Raw genomic sequence first — 16,282 nt, 5'->3', positions numbered from 1 at the left:
AGCGGGGCAAGACGCCTTTCCCCCAGCCCCAGAGCTGCTGCGGCCAGGGAGAGGCCCCTCTCCCCTAGTCCCCGCCCCAAGGCTGCTGCGGCAGAGAGAGATGCCTCTCCCCCAGCCCAGGTGCTGTTGCGAGGAGAGAGGACTGGGGGGAATCCTCTCTTCCCACCGCAACCCCTGGCAGCCTGCACCCCAAAACCCTCTCCCCGGCCCCACCCCAAAGCCCTCACCCCCCTGCACCCCAACCCTTTGCCCCAGCCCTGAGCCCCCTCCTGCACCCTGAACCCCTCATCGCCAGCCCCACCACACATAACCTCTATATTGGTGCACATAACAAAATTCATTCCACACATGGATGAGAAAAATTAGATGGAACACTGGTACACGTACCGCCGGTTGAGAACCACTGCTCTAAATGAATAAATAGCATTAACACTAACACCGACAACAAATATCAGGGGGACTCAGAGACTGGTATAGAACCTGGAACTGCTTTTAAGTTACAATTAGATTTCAAGTTGACTGTGTCCCTTTAAATAGATTCCTTCAAAACTAATTGTTAAAACCCCTCCCATCTGGCCTGCTCTTTTTTAGGCTGGCAGATGTTGCTTTAGAATCTGCAGTTTTGCATTCATCAGTGGGAGTGGGGGGGTGGGGTCAGAAGGCAGTAAGCCCATACAGCTCACAAGCGCTCCAAGATCAGCCAGGCCAGCAGTGGCTGTATGGCAAAAATCACTTTGAAAACAGGAACTTCCCAGGGCTGGATGGAAGGAGCTGATTGGCACAGAATATAACCTCGGGAGTCAAAAAATCTTACCGCGTTATAGGTGAAACCGCATTATATCAAACTTGCTTTGATCCACCGGAGTGCGTAGCCCCGCCCCCCCCGGAGCACTGCTTTACCACGTTATATCCGAATTCATGTTATATCGGGCCGCATTATATCTGGGTAGAGGGGTATATCTGTTTTATGGTATGCTTCTTTTTGTTGTTGTAGCTTCAAGAGAAAACCTTTTCAATGATGTCAACAGAGTATGTGCAACCACTTGATATCCCAGAAGACAGATTGGACAAGCGAGACTCACACTGCAACCGTTTAGGTAAGTGTTATTATGGTGATGTCAGTGACTTGTAATTAGAGAGGTGTCTTCTTTACATCATTAAGTACTGTCCATTGGCTTTTTCTTTCCAAGAGGTATAACTGAGCCCTCGTGAAACCCGATAGACTATGCCTTCTGGTAACACATCTGCTGCCAGATGGACAGGCAAAGGGTGTCTTTCCTGCATATAAATATTAGCTGAAGCTCTAGAAGGAAATTAATTAAAGAGAGGAAAGGAGAAAGAGTCATTTTCTTTTTCGTGACAGAGAAAGAGAAGCGCTTTTATCGATTATACAATAATAAACTGGAAGCTAAGATATATCTGAGCCTTCACTACACCCACTTTCTATGTGCAATTTCAGTAAAAGTTTTCAAATATTCCTTTAGCCTATATTTGGACAGAATTTTAATTTTTTCCCCCTTTATTGTCAATCTGTGTCCTTTCTGGAGCTGACTTTTTACATAACTTTTGCACTTGGAGTACCAGAGGCATCTCTGCTCATACACACTTCTAAATATGAGGCTTTCAAGACTTTGATAGATGTGATTTTTGCGTTTTGCATATTTGCCTTTGCTTCACATGTCATTACTTTATTCCAACCTTCCAAAATTGTCATGAAGATTTGCTAACCCAGGCACAAAAATCTACTTGACTACCCGTACACTGGTGATAATAATGAAATACAAATGCTATTTTATTTGTCCCAAGCAAGTAGAATTTTGCAAGCCTGCTTTACTCACACACAATCAAGATGTCTGAGTGTGATTTCACCCTGGAAGCACAACCCAGGTCAGGGCTCTTTTATGGTAGGGGCTATATAGAAACAAAATAAAAAATGTCTCTCTTCTGAAGAACTTACCATCTAAATAGACAAAACAGACAAAAGATGTGAGAAAGGAAGAACTATTATCCCCATTTTACAGGTGTGGAACCGAGGCACACAGGAATAAATGATTTTACTCAAGATCACATGGGAAGTCTGTGGCACAGCTGAGCATTGAAATCCAAAACTGCTGAGTACCAGTGCAGTGCCTTAATTGTGAAGTCATTCATCCTTACTTTCACTAGTCCATGGAAGTATGATGGTGTGAAATCAGAATCAGGCCCCTTTTGTTAAGCAAAGTTTCTAACTGAAAAGCAAAGCTGACAAATCCAACCAAAGCCAAATTTAAAAACCAGACCTCTGGTTTGTGTGCTATTAGTGATGGGTCAACCTCAAAAGACTCAATTTGTTCAGCTTGACTAAGCATCCAGAAATTTGGGTAATTGTCTAGAATGTGCCCAGACTATCTGATGAGTCAAGTCCTGCTTCAATATACACTGGTGCAAATCCAGAGTAATTCCACCAAAGTAAATAGGAGCTGTGGGTAGAGAGGACCTCTTAAAATTAGTCCTATTATTTAGGTGTCTAAATATGGCATCTAAGATTGAAAATATTAGCCTTAACGTCTGTGTCACCCTATCTATAATATGGGTATAATTCTTCCCTTCTTCACTGTGAGGTTTAATTCTCTAAGGCCAGCATAAGGTACTTAATTCTCACTTATTCCCCGTTTTTAGTGGTATTAAGGCCCTTGTGATCAGGGCCGGCTCCAGGCACCAGCGCAGCAAGCAGGTGCTTGGGGTGGCCAAGGGGAAGGGGCGGCACGTCCGGCTCTTCGGCGGCAATTTGGCAGCGGGTCCCTCAGTTCCTCTCGGAGGGAAGGACCCGCCGCCGAAGAAGAAAGCGGATCGCGATTGCGGCTTTTTTCTTTTTTGCCCCCGCCGCTTGGGGCAGCAAAAACCCTAGAGCCGGGCCTGCTTGTGATGGCCTTCTGTGCAGAGGTGAATTTACTTTATGTTTTAACCAGCTATGGTGTAAGTATTGTTATTAAAGTGAGCCCTTTTTTAAATTCTGTGATTCATTATTTTCTATTAGTTAGGTATTCTTTATTTTTTCCACGCAGATGATCTTTCAGAACAGTTCATTAAGAATTGTGACCTAAAAAAGAAACCAAGAAAGGGTAAAAATATTCAGGCTTCCCAGAACAGTGAGCTGGAACAGAAAAAGCCAAGGAGAAAGGATACACCTGCCTTACACACCCCACCACCTATACCAGGTAACACAACTTAATAATATTGAAATCTGACAAACCCCTGATGTTTCCTGGTTTACTTGTATTCACTAGGAATTGAATAAAAATATTACTGTCCTCAATTCTCCTACATCTGTGTGTGCCTACTTATGGCAGGGAGGGAGAATAGGATTCTCAAAAGCACTCGGTGTTGAAATGTATGAAAAATTCACACCCCTGAGACACATCGTTAAGCCGACTAAAGCCCCATGGTGTGTACACACAGTTAGGTTGACAGAAGAATTCTTCCATCAACCTAGCTACCGCCCCTTGAGTAGATGGATTAACTACATTGATAGAAAATACCCTTCCCTCAGTGTAGCAAGTGTCTACACTACGGCACTACAGTGGCCCAGCTCCAGCACCATAGTTGTGCCACTGTAGTGTAAGCATACCCTGAGTATATTAAGTTAGATGGGTGCAATTTTTATCAATGTAGACGAGGTTTAAGTAATATTTATTGTGTGTCGTTCCCTGCAGGCATCCTCTCAGACTTTTCAGAACATTTAATTAAAAGGTGTGACATCACCGAAAAACCACAGAAGGGTAAAGTGAGTTCAGTCTCTCAGCTCACTGATCAGGAACAGAAAAAACCCAGGAGAAAAGATACACCTGCAATACATATCCCACCCCTTATACCAGGTAAGAGCATTAGCACAGCTTTCAAAGGTAAAAAATAAAGGGCAGTTAGTTTAGGAACACCCTCTGGAAGTGTATGGGACACCATTTATCTGCCCACTCTGCTTAACTTATCTAATCATGCCTACTTTGATCTACTTATTTTTCTTATTCCCAATTGGAATTATTGTTATTATTTGTGTTGCAGTAGTGACCAAAATGTGCTAGGTTCTGTACAAAGATAGGACTCAGTCCCTGTTCTGAAGAGCTTACAATCTGAAAGAAATTGGGAAAGGGAGATCTCTTTTGACTTACCCTTGCTGAGAAATAAGAATGAGTTCAGAGTTCAAATTTAAAAAAAGAACGGACCCAAATCTTTGCCCACAATTTGACTTGAATTTGACCACTTAGATTGTAAGCTCTTTGGGGGCAGGAGCAGTTTCTTGGTTGTGGGTTTGTATAGCTCTAAACATGACGGGGTCCTGGTCCATGGCTGGAGCCCCCTAATGCTGGCGTAATACAAATAATACATACTAATGGCAAAGGTGAGTATTTGAACTCATCCAAGCCCCTGGAGGGTCACCTATCAATAAACGAATCCTCCAGTTTTTGTTGGGACCAGAATTTTGTTATCAGTTTAAATGGATCCAATCAGTCTTCTCCTCACCTCTCACCCATGTAGTGAATGGTGAAAGCTGAAGGCAGGAGGCAGCATGGTTTAATAGATAAAGCACAGGACTAAGAGGCAAGAACACCTGGCTTGTTATCCTGGCTCTGCCATTGACTTGCTGTGTGGCCTTGGGAAAGTCACTTAGACCAAAATTTGGGTGCCTAAAATTAGGCACTTGAATCCATCTCTAGGCTTCTAATTAAAGCATGGCATGATTATTGGTTGTGCTGAGCACCTTTAGTCCTGAGTGAATTTTAGGTCCTGATCCCTCACTGTGGCCAAGCACATTTCAGGAAGGGCTCTTGTGGCCCCTCTGCTGCCATGCTGCAGGATTGAGGGAGGAGAAAAGGGGTTCAAATTATAGCCAGCCCCCAGTGGTTCCAAGCATCCGTAACGTCAGAAGGCCCCAGCGATGCCACCTAATCCAGCTGCAGGGGCATATGAGACTATCTCACTGGAAGATCATGATATACACTGAGGTGATCCGGCAGTGGTGGCCATCCAGCCAACAATGGCTTCAGGGCCTTTTTGTGGCGGTGGTACAACCGGAGAGGCTATGGAGCAGCTAACTAGCTTGGGCATCCATATGGACTCAGCCACCCAAATTTGAACATTGTGCCCTTAATTACTTTGTTTTTTAGTTTTCCTATCTGCAAAAAAGACACTGCTCCTTACTTTCCCTACACCACAAATGTGTTGTTAGCCTTAATTAGCTAATGTTTGCACAGTGCTTTGAAGATGTAAAGTGCCACATCAGCGTCAAATATTACTACTGTTCAGGGAGGAGTGAGCTATTGCTAGTCAGAAGAAGCAATGTCTCAGCTGTTTCCAAATCACTGGGGAGGGAGGGACAGCTCCAAATCTAGTGTTAAATGGTTCATAAAGTAAGATACCACTGGAGAGGGACACTTACTAGATAGTAAGGAGCACTAGAAAAGAAAAGGCCTAAGGACCTGATTCAGCAAAAGTATTTAAGTGCATGCTTACATTTAGAAACAGTTGGCACAAAGAGAGAGAGAGAGAGAAAAAAACAAAGGAAAGAAAATTATAGAGGGGGACAACGATAAGAGGCACCTTAGAAATATTTCCACCAGACTGATGGGGAAAAAAATCCAAACAACTAAAAATAGACCTGAGGAAATGTAAGCCCTTTGGGGCCAGATTTCCAATGGTATCTCAATACCTAAAGTTACAGATAGGCATCACCTGGAATTTACAGAATTGTCTAAACAGGTTAGGCACCTAAATGTGTGATGCTTCCCAGGGGCACCCAAGGTTGGGAGGTACCTTACCACCACCAGCCCTTTGCCTGAGGAAGTCTTGTCTGTACCTGCTGTGGGTCAGCTCCCTGAAACCACCAGCCTCTGGCAGCACAATCACTTCTTTCCAGGCCTCCGCAGGTCTCACTTTCTGTATAAGCAGTGATAGGCACACACCAATCCCCGAGTACTGCAAGCATGCCCTATTCCTTTGAACACACACACACACACAACTAGATCTGCTGTTCCCAAAGGAATAGCACACACCATCTCATAAGCATCTGCTCAGAGTCCCTGCTTTACTTAACACATAGCATTTAGATAGATAGATAGATAGATAATTTATTCTTGTTCCCACTAATCTTATCAAAGAACAGAGATTCAAGTGATAGAGAGTGAGAATATGGGAAACAAATGGTTACAGATAAAACAAAATAATAACATGCATTCTAGAGACTAAACTTAACTAACAAAGTATTCCTCCATCTCCTAAAGATAGCTTACCCCAAGTTCTTTCCCCAGGGTTTTCTCCAGTTTGGCTAAGACTTCTCATCAGATCAAGCCCACTGGCATATTGTCCTCACAGATTGAAGGAATGAGGGTGCATCTCCTTATACCCCTGAAAGTTAATTGTCCTTACTTTAAACAGGGCTCTCCCCTACTGGTTCACTTCTTTCTGTAAATTTCTTCTCTTTGAAGATTTCTCAATCCTCCATTAGCATTTAGCTCAGACTATAGGCGGAGGCCCATTGTAAACCATAAAATACGTAATTTACATGTAAACAAGACAGATAGATAACCATTTCTTGCCTGAAAGAAAATATGGTTTTCCCTTTCTGCTGACCAGTCCCTAGTTACAGTCCGTAACGACATAATTTTCAGTATATATACACACAACTCCTTACTCAACATCCGTACGTATATATGGTCATGGTGAGCAGTGTGACACAGGCTTTCATTAGAAAACTTACATGGCATTCTCTTGGTGAACCCAGGGGACCCCATACCCCTATATAACCCTGTACCCTCTGCCAGTTGCCATCTCGAGGGTCTTGGGTCACAAACTCCTATTCAAATCAATGGGGCTTAGGTTGCTTTTGAAAATCCCAGTAGGCAACTATCTGCCTCTTTAGGTGCTTAAATATCTTTGTAAATCTGGCCCTTCCGAAGGGTCCCTGGTAATTCAGGCATCTGCTCATGTGAGTAAGGTTGAGACTGTTTGGAGGATTAGGTCATAGAGTTTGGCAAGGTACTGGAAAAAATGAATCCACCAATATCCTACAAATTGCTCTGCACAATCAGACCTTAGCACCTGTGCCACCCCATTACAATCTAGTGTTGACTGACTTGCAGGATCAAGGCTTAAATTTGAATTTTTAAACAAATTTGCTTGTACTGCGTTTGCAAGCACTTTTGTCTTCCTTTCATTCAAATACTTTAGTTAACATGCCTGGGAGGTATGGGGAAATCAATTTTAAGTAAATATTGGAATCATTAGAGGCACCTAAATACCTTTGAGGATCTGGGCCTAGGTGATATATTTCCAATTGCAGCTGCTTCATTTTCAAATGTTAAATATCAAGTAGGACTGTCAAGCAATTAAAAAAGTAATCAGGATTAATCATGTGATTAAAAAATTAATCGCACTGTTAAACAATAGAATACCATTTATTTAAATATTTTTGGATGTTTGATTTCAGTTACAACACAGAATACAAAATGTACTTTAGATGTATTTTTGATTACAAATATTTGCACTGTAAAAAAACAAAAGAAATAGTATTTTTCAATTCCCTTATTACAAGTACTGTAGTTCAATCTCTTTATCATGAAAGTTGAACTTATAAATGTAGAATTATGTACAAAAAAACTGCATTCAAAAATAAAAATGTAAAACTTTAGAGCCTACATGTCCACTCAGTCCTACTTCATGTTCAGACAATTGCTCAGACGAACAAGTTTGTTTACATTTGCAGGAGATAATGCTGCCTGCTTCTTGTTTACAATGTCACCTGAAAGTGAGAACAGGCATTTGCATGGCGCTGGCATCGCAAGATATTTATGTGCCAGATGTGCTAAAGATTCATGTATCCCTTGATGCTTCAACCACCATTTCAGAATACATGCGTCCATGCTGATGATGGGTTCTGCTTGATAACAATCCAAAGCAGAGCGGACCGACGCATGTTCATTTTCATCATCTGAGTCAGATGCCACCAGCAGAAGATTGATTTTCTTTTTTGGTGGTTCAGGTTCTGTAGTTTCCGCATCTGAGTGTTGCTCTTTTAAGACTTCTGAAAGCATGCTCCATACCTTGTCCCTCTCAGATTTTGGAAGCCATTTCAGATTCTTAAATCTTGGGCTGAGTGCTGTATCTATCTTTAGAAATCTCACATTGGTACCTTCTTTGTGTTTTGTCAAATCTGCAGTGAAAGTGTTCTTGAAACGAACATGTGCTGGGTCATGTGACAAAGTTCCTCTTCTGCCTTGGTGGGTCCTGCGCTTTTTGGCGGATTAGCTCTCCTCAGTGGTTCATGGCAGCCATCAATTTGGCCGCTTCTGCTCGAGGCTCAAACCTGCCATTCACTCAGCTAACCACATCACTGGCCAGCATGGGGGAAAAGGGAGAACAATCTCCGCTGTCTCTGTGTACCACCTAGTAGGTCGGGAACAGGCCAGATCCCTCAGCACCTTTATCCTCACACCACAGGACTTTCCTCCTGAAGCCTGATCACGCTTGTACTCCTTAGTCCTCCAGTACCATGCCTTCTCACTCCCTGCTCCTTGCACGCCCTCCACTAACTGATGGGAGGTCCTTTTTAAACCAGGTGTCCTGATTAGTCTGCCTGCCATAATTGATTCTAGTATGTTCTTAATTGGCTCCAGGTGTCTTAATTAGCTTGCCTGTCTTAATTGGTTCTAGCAGGTTCCTGATTGCTCTAGCGCAGCCCCTGCTCTGGTCACTTAGGGAACAGAAAACTGCTTATCCAGAGGCCAGTATATCTGCCTTCTACTGCTCTGCTGTACCCAACTGGCCTGGGTCTATCACAGTCATCATCCAAGACTGCCATAACACAAAATATATGGCAGAATGTGGATAAAACAAAGCAGAAGGCATACAATTCTCCCCCCAAGGAATTCAGTCACAAATTTAATTAACGCATTATTTCTTTTAATGAGCATCATCAGCATGGAAGCATGTCCTCTGGAATGGTGGCCGAAGTATGAAGGGGCATACGAATATTTAGCATATCTGGCACATAAATACTTTGCAATGCCGGCTATAAAAGTCCCATGTGAACGTCTGTTCTCACTCTCAGGTGACGTAAATAAGAAGTGGGCAGCATTATCTATCTCCCCCCATAAATTGCTATTTAAGTGGCAGGTATTTGGTGGTGTTATTTTATCCACAGAGCATGGCAGAGATGAAGGAGTTAAAGTGAAACTGAAAATATTTTGTTCTTGTTTTTAGTAAACAGCAATGTACTTCTTTTTATGAGCATTATAGTAAATATACACCTCTACCCCGATATAATGCTATCCTCAGGAGCCAAAAAATCTTACCGCGTTATAGGTGAAACCACATTATATCAAACTTGCGTTGATCCGCTGGACTGCTCAGCCCCCCCCCCCCCCCGGAGCACGTTATATCCGAATTCGTGTTATATCGGGGTAGAGGTGTAATATCTGCTATAGCAGGATGCAGCTAGGACTAACAACATTTGTCATCCAAATTCATTTAGTTTAATATTTACCTCTTTAGCATTAGCAATCTCTAGTGAGCATTTAAGTGAGAAATAGGGCCTCTAGTGGCTGTTTAAAGACCTTTACCATTTCTGCCCCTAGAAGACTACTTTTTTCGTTCCAATAGAATTTGAAAATGATAGAGGAAGTTAATGAAAGTTATATAGTAGTAGAGGCACTTTGTTATAATCCCCAGAGGATTTGCCAGCCAAGAAATACCAAAAGGGAATAAAGTAAAACAAGAAAAATGCAGTGGCTTTCAGGTCTGTAACAAAAATCAGTGCATGTGTCCAATTTCTGAGGAATGTGGCTGCTGATAGAAAATGAAACACCTCAGGCTTGATTTATCACTGCATTACTGAAGTTTTATGCCAGCATGACTCAACTGATTTTCATTTCATGAAACTGAACTAAGAAAGTGGTGAATGAGCAGGCCCCCTTAGTCCCCTATGAATTCAATCCCAGTAGCCTGCTCATTACTACCTCTCCCTAGATACAGCATTCCCATCCCAGCTGCCTTTCTATGGGTACAATTCTCCTGTAGGACTCATCTGTCATCTAATAATCCCTGTGGCATATTCTGTGTGTGTGACATGACTCGAGTGGCTTGTGTGCCTAGGTTTGAATGTCTCCCCTTTCAAAGAAGCATATTTTCTTTTCAGGTTGGATATTGGAGTACAAAAAGCTGATATTTAGATGTAGGCTGCAGTGGTGCATGGCTTGCAGTGAGAGAATGACTTGCTGTGGCTGCGGACTAGTCCAGTATTTACAATTTATTTACTTTTAGGGTTACCCAGTAAGGCAGCAAGGAGAGAATAAATAAAATGAGGTCTTGTGGAACAGCTGTGCAAAACAAAATCTCAATTATAGGCTCAAACCCCAGATGCCCCAGCAGGGTTATTCGCACCAAACAAACATAAAAGGGCCTTTCTGTCCCTAGTCCTCTATTATTGCTGTTGCTGGATGTGCGGCCTAAGTAGCACACTCCGTGCTCAGTGCTCTCTCAATAACTTGCACTGTAGGTTGTTCCAGTTTTAGGTTTTATTTTTCTCCCTAGTTGCTACTAAACGCCAACGCGTCAAGCATTACCAAAACTACAAACCAACACTACCTATTTTAGCTTACTTAACCAATATTTTAAAAGCTGTCTTCACAAACATTTCTCCCATAGATAGAGCTGAAAATCATGCCCCTTGGCTCCTCCCTCCATTTTTGATGAGCTGTCCTTGATCACTTGAGATCAGTCCTATCCACTTTGGGGTGGCTAGAGCTCTCTAGGGACTGTCTCTGTCACACTTCTCAATAGGACTGCTCCTGGAATGAGGGGGGCAGAATCAAGTCCATACTACTTTACATCTTCCAAACACTTAACAAACATGGACTAATCTTCAGAACACCCCATGAAATACATAAGTATTTACAGATTGGAAACTGAGGCACACAGAGGTTAAATGTCTTGCCCAAGGCTTCAGTGAGTCCCCAAAGAGGGAATAGGACTCCTGGTTCTCTCTCCAATGCTCAGTCTAGAGCACAACGATCTATACCAGCAAGCTATGCAAAAACACAATAATGTCCAGAATTATTACTTCTAATACATCTAAACATCCCAATGAAGATCAGGGACCCATTGTCCTGGGTACTGTGCCTACACCTAAGAGAGAGTCCCTGCCTCAAGGAGTTTACAAGCTACGTGAACAAGACACATAAACGTGAAGGGGAAAAGGAAATATTATTACCTCTACGTTACAGATGAAGAACTGAGTCAGAGAGAGATTAATTGACTTGCCCGAGGTCACATAGGAAGTCACTGGCAGAGCTGGAAATTCAACCCAGGTCTCCTGAGTCCCAGTCTCATGCCTAAAGCATAAGACCATCCTTCCTCTCCAGAACAGGAGATACATTCAAAGGACTTCTGAGTTCTGGTAAATTTGCCATTCCTTCCTCATTTTATCTTAACCTTATAGTTAGAGATACATGTGCATCCAATCTACTCATGGGTAGGGGATCATGTGTGTTGCAATAAGTCCAAAGCATTTGATAAATTACTGTGGCATTCAAGATGCAAATCTTACTGGAGCAATGCTTTCATTTAAAATCTGTCTTTTCCCCAGTATGCTATGGATAAATGTAAGTTCATCATTAGTAAGTGACATTAAAAAATAATTAACAGGTACAAAACTTGCCCCACTAGTTGTTGTCACATGCTTGCATTTCAAAAACATCTGTAGACATGCATCACTTTAGAAAAGCAAAAGCTATTTAAATAACAAATAAATCAAATCAGCCCACATCTTGGACTTCTGATGGAATAAAGGAGGAAAAATGGCCCTGATCTCCATTGTTGTGAGTTTGGCACCTCAGTACCTTCAAGGATCTGGGCCAATGTAACCACAATTCTAATGTAGCGCCCCCCCATGACCATAAAGGATCTGCATCAGATTTGAAACACTTTTTATTGCTAGCCTCACTTAGCAGCATATTCAATTAACTTAAGGGTTTCTGAAGAGCCTTCTGCAAATGCAGGTTTTGACAAGAATGTAAATATTCGTGTGAATATGGCAAAGCTGATCCTGACAAATGGATATTTGAGATAATTATAAAACCACACTCTCAAGCCCTCATCCTCTCCTTTGTCAGTGTTTCTCAAACTGGGGCCACCGCTTGTGTAGGGAAAGCCTCTCGCGGGCCGGGCCGGTTTGTTTACCTACCCCGTCCGCAGGCCCGGCTGATCGCGGCTCCCAGTGGCCGCGGTTCGCTGCTCCAGGCCAATGGGAGCTGCTGGAAGCGGGGCCAGTATGTCCCTCAGCCCGCGTCGCTTCCAACAGCTGCCGTTGGCCTGGAGCAGCAAACCGCGGCCAGTGGGAGCCACAGTCGGCCGGACCTGCGGACGGGGCAGGTAAACAAACCGGCCCAGCCCGCCAGGGGCTTTCCCTACACAAGCAGCGGCCCCAGTTTGAGAAACACTGCGGTACACAGAGCAAGTCTCTGCATGTTGTAGCACCAGCAAAGCAGCTCTACACCATCCCCTCACCAGCCTCAGTTTGACAGGAATTGCCCTAAGATTGATAGACAGTCAGATATAAACACCCTGAGGAAGCTCTAAGGTGCACCAGGGACCAGACTGGCAACAGATCCTCTACCTCCCCTTGCTAAACTGTACTCAGCACAGCTCTGGCAAGGACCTTAGAGTCTGAAGCCACTGATAGCCTAGTGTTGGGTTACAGATTTCTCATCAGCACTAGGTTCTACTGTAAACTACTACCACTACTTTGTATTTATTTATGCGCTGCTTTATACTTCAGAGATGCTGGCTAATCTATTAATCCTTAAAACAGCTGTATGAAGCTATGCTGAATGTTATGATGCCCATTTTTCAGATGGGAAAGCTGAGGCAGAGAGGCTCAGTGACCTGCCCAGACACTAAATCAGTAAGCAGAGCCAGGATTAGCACACAGGTGTTACTAATCCCACCACTCTGCACATTCAATCTAGACCACACTATCTTGTTCTTTTGATCTACATACCACACTGTACCAGCTTCAGGAATCCCGCCAGGATTATATTTTGGGAGCAGTCTCAGTCACCACTGCACTCTATTTTGCTGAGCATGTGATTATTGAATGACAACAACTCCTTATAGCTGGGCTGCTGAGTCCTGTTGCTGCCCTCCAGCTGTGCCTAGCTCTCTGGTCCTTGAAGACAATTTCTGCTAAAATTAGCTGTGGTAGGTGGAATTGCTTCAAGCACGGGGTAATTTTGATGCTCCTATAGTCTGGCTAGGAGCCCATTTGCTTTTTCCTCATTGTTTTGTAACTCAGATAAGAACCAAGAAGCACTGGAGATAGGATTATAGATCATAGCTCTAAACTTTAGTTTTGTTTGCTATACATTATAAGCTTCCATTGCAGGCAGGGAGCATTTTGGAAAAGATGCAGAAATAACGGGATAAAAATAAATGTCTGTATTTTTGGAAATTTTTTTGCTAGGGGCTGAGTTGAAACCTGGGTGTGGAACATTTCTCTCTCTCTCTCTCCATCACCTTAAAATGGCTTCCCTGTTACCAGTTTCCAGTATCAGTCACTCAATGGCTGTTTGAAGGACACACCATTGTATTTCACACTTACCTTTGAAGTTTCATCCAACCCTTTTAAATGGTTTCCCTCCCCCAATAAAATCAGCTAATTGGTAAAAACCCCATACAAACAAAACCAGACTTGAATTCAAAATAGTAATTTAGGTCAATCATCTCTGTCCCTAATTCCTCACCTCTTGAAGAGTGTCCAGAATTGAAGAAAGCCTTCCTGTGTGGCATAGCTTCCTTTGCGCTATTTTCAGACTTCATGAACTGCTTCATTATGAGAGGGCTTTCAACACAGAAAGAAAGAAAATGGGTTGGTTTGACAGAACAACTTGGCAGGTTGGAGCGCACTGACAGCAAACAGTAGGCGACTGACTTAAAGCGATTTGCTTGGCTTCAAGTCCGGGTTTCCCCTCACCCTGTTTATGGAATATTTTAGCCACCATACTAAAGACAGTGGAAATAAAACATACTGTGGAGGCTATTCATTGTTTTTTTTAAATAGGAATGGGCAAAACAAACCAGTTCAGCTAAAATAAGGATTGAGTAGAACCTTTGCCTGTGGGATCCCATTGGTTGATTTTAACATTTCATTTTAGGGGCATCATTTTTTAATTATATTTTATTATTTATTTGTATCACTGTAGTGCATAGAGGCCCCAGTCAGTAGTGGGGCCTCATTGTTCTAGGCACTAGGTTTGTATGTTCTAAATACACTAGACAGACAAAAGATGGGAGCTCACAAGCAGAGACACAGACACACTAAATGATAGGTCACATAGGCGTTCTGTGGCTGATTGAACCCAAATCTCTTGAATCCCAGTCCTGTGCTTTAACCACAAGATCGTCCTTCCTCTCTATATTATGCTGTACAGTTCTCCAGTGCCTTGGCACCGGGTGTGTGGTTTTCTTAATTATCCTTAGTATTCATTTACAGACAGATCTTCTTTGATGCATGTTCAAATTCACAAAGCTCAGTATTGCTTGTACTGGTACAATGTCTTTGGTAATGCATGGGAGCCTGTTGAGCATTGATCCAAGTTCATATTTTTATTTACATTTGCAACATATTGCCATTAGATTCATTTCAGTGGGGATGATACTGGATGTGTGGGAGCTGGCTGTTAAGTCTTTCAACATTTGCCCATTCTGGAATCTGCATTTGCAAAATCTAAGTAATAAACAGTCCAGAAGATTTCTGAGAATAAACCACAAGGTGCTAGTTATTTGAACAGGTATCAGCAGTGTGTGAGAATGTCCAATAATTTTAATTACAAAGTACAAATACAGACACGAGTTTCAGGTTTACTAAATATTAGGGGCCTGATTATCCAAATTTAATCAGAAGCAACTCCACTGAGTGTCAAACAATTGGAAAGGATAGGAAAATTAGGCCCTTGTAAACAATGAATATGTTAACCCGACTAGTTTTTTTCTTTGTTTTAATTTTTTTTTCCTGTTTAAGGTACTAACCTGCTTAAAGAAGAAAAGCAGACAGTGATTGTGGAAGATGATGAAAAGGATGGCGAAAAAACCCTTATTTAAGATTATTGTGATATCTCCAAAACTATTGTAAATAATTCCAGATCATTCAAAATGGTAGCATATAACAAAGCCCATTTGTTTTTATAAATAATTTTTTTAAGCATGCACTGCATTTAAGCTAGTACCAAATGCTTATCTGTAAATGGCTAGCATTGGAAAAGATGAAAGTAAATAGACTTGTGGTTAGGGTTGGAAGAAATATCTTGTATTATCTAGCCCTATCATGCAGAATTTTTCTACACTGATCCCATCTGAAGACAAAAAATTTTTTGGACATCTCTAACAGTGGCCACAAGGGATGCCAGCTAGCCATTCTAGCTAGCACCACATAACCGGGTGGGAGCTGTGAGTGTGGGACACCCACTAACTAACGACAGGCTTCTCTTGAGAAGAGAGCTGCTATAGGTCTATCCCACAAAAGGACAGCACCGGGCAGAAGTAGGCCAGCTTCTACACCACCACCCCTTTTTCCCATGGTTGTGAAAATGTGGCTAAAGTTTTTAATGTGTGTTTGTGTCCGGATTCTGTGTTTCATTACACCACCTTTACTGTGGTGGAATATCAGTGACTGAGGTGAAGTTACACTAGCATAAAAGTGAACAATCAAGTCCACAGGTCCTAAAATTGAATCCAAATGTCTCTTGCATGTACAGTATAAGTTCAGTACCCATATTTGTAATTTTCTCCTTTGTTATAACCTGTGAGTTTGCTCTAATACCAAAAATTAGTACCTCATAAGAGCCATCAACTTTGAAACCTTAAATATTACAAAGCACACTGCTATCAGAAAAGAAGCTTCCTAGAAGTGCAACGTTTGTAATTTATACTAGTATGTATTATTGAATTTTTAGTGTCAAAGTTCTTTTTCCAAAGTTGGTGGAATATGAACTAGTTGGGTAGCTGATCTTTTAATCTGCATGTTTTCTTTTGGTAAGTGCTTTTAATTGAAACCTAGCCTGTTAGGGGGTGCTGTTAAGATTAAAAATCCTTGTTGGAGAATTCAGAGATAATCATACACAATGTTTTCACAATATTTTGTGGTAACAGTAATTTACAAGTTAATTCATACAAAATGTCTCACAGTGAGTCACGGACAATTACGATCAATATAGTTCAAACAAATAGAACTAGGTACCTAAAGAATGTGACACAAAAC

The 16,282-nt window shown here is 42.1% G+C and overlaps 1 protein-coding gene across 1 annotated transcript; it reads left to right on the top strand.

Moving 5' to 3' along the window:
• Positions 1-1,015: 1,015 nt before the first annotated feature.
• PPP1R17 (protein phosphatase 1 regulatory subunit 17) lies at positions 1,016-15,126 on the top strand. The gene is made up of 4 exons (XM_065400243.1): positions 1,016-1,097; positions 3,045-3,197; positions 3,693-3,854; positions 15,047-15,126. Exons 1-4 carry the CDS (start codon positions 1,016-1,018, stop codon positions 15,124-15,126), a joined length of 477 nt encoding a protein of 158 aa, XP_065256315.1.
• Positions 15,127-16,282: the final 1,156 nt, after the last annotated feature.

Source organism: Emys orbicularis, chromosome 2 (genome assembly GCF_028017835.1).
Source record: "Emys orbicularis isolate rEmyOrb1 chromosome 2, rEmyOrb1.hap1, whole genome shotgun sequence".
Lineage (NCBI taxonomy): Eukaryota > Metazoa > Chordata > Testudines > Emydidae > Emys > Emys orbicularis.
The sequence above is the reverse complement of the archived record's forward strand: the minus strand, read 5'-3'. Positions and strand labels throughout refer to the sequence as shown.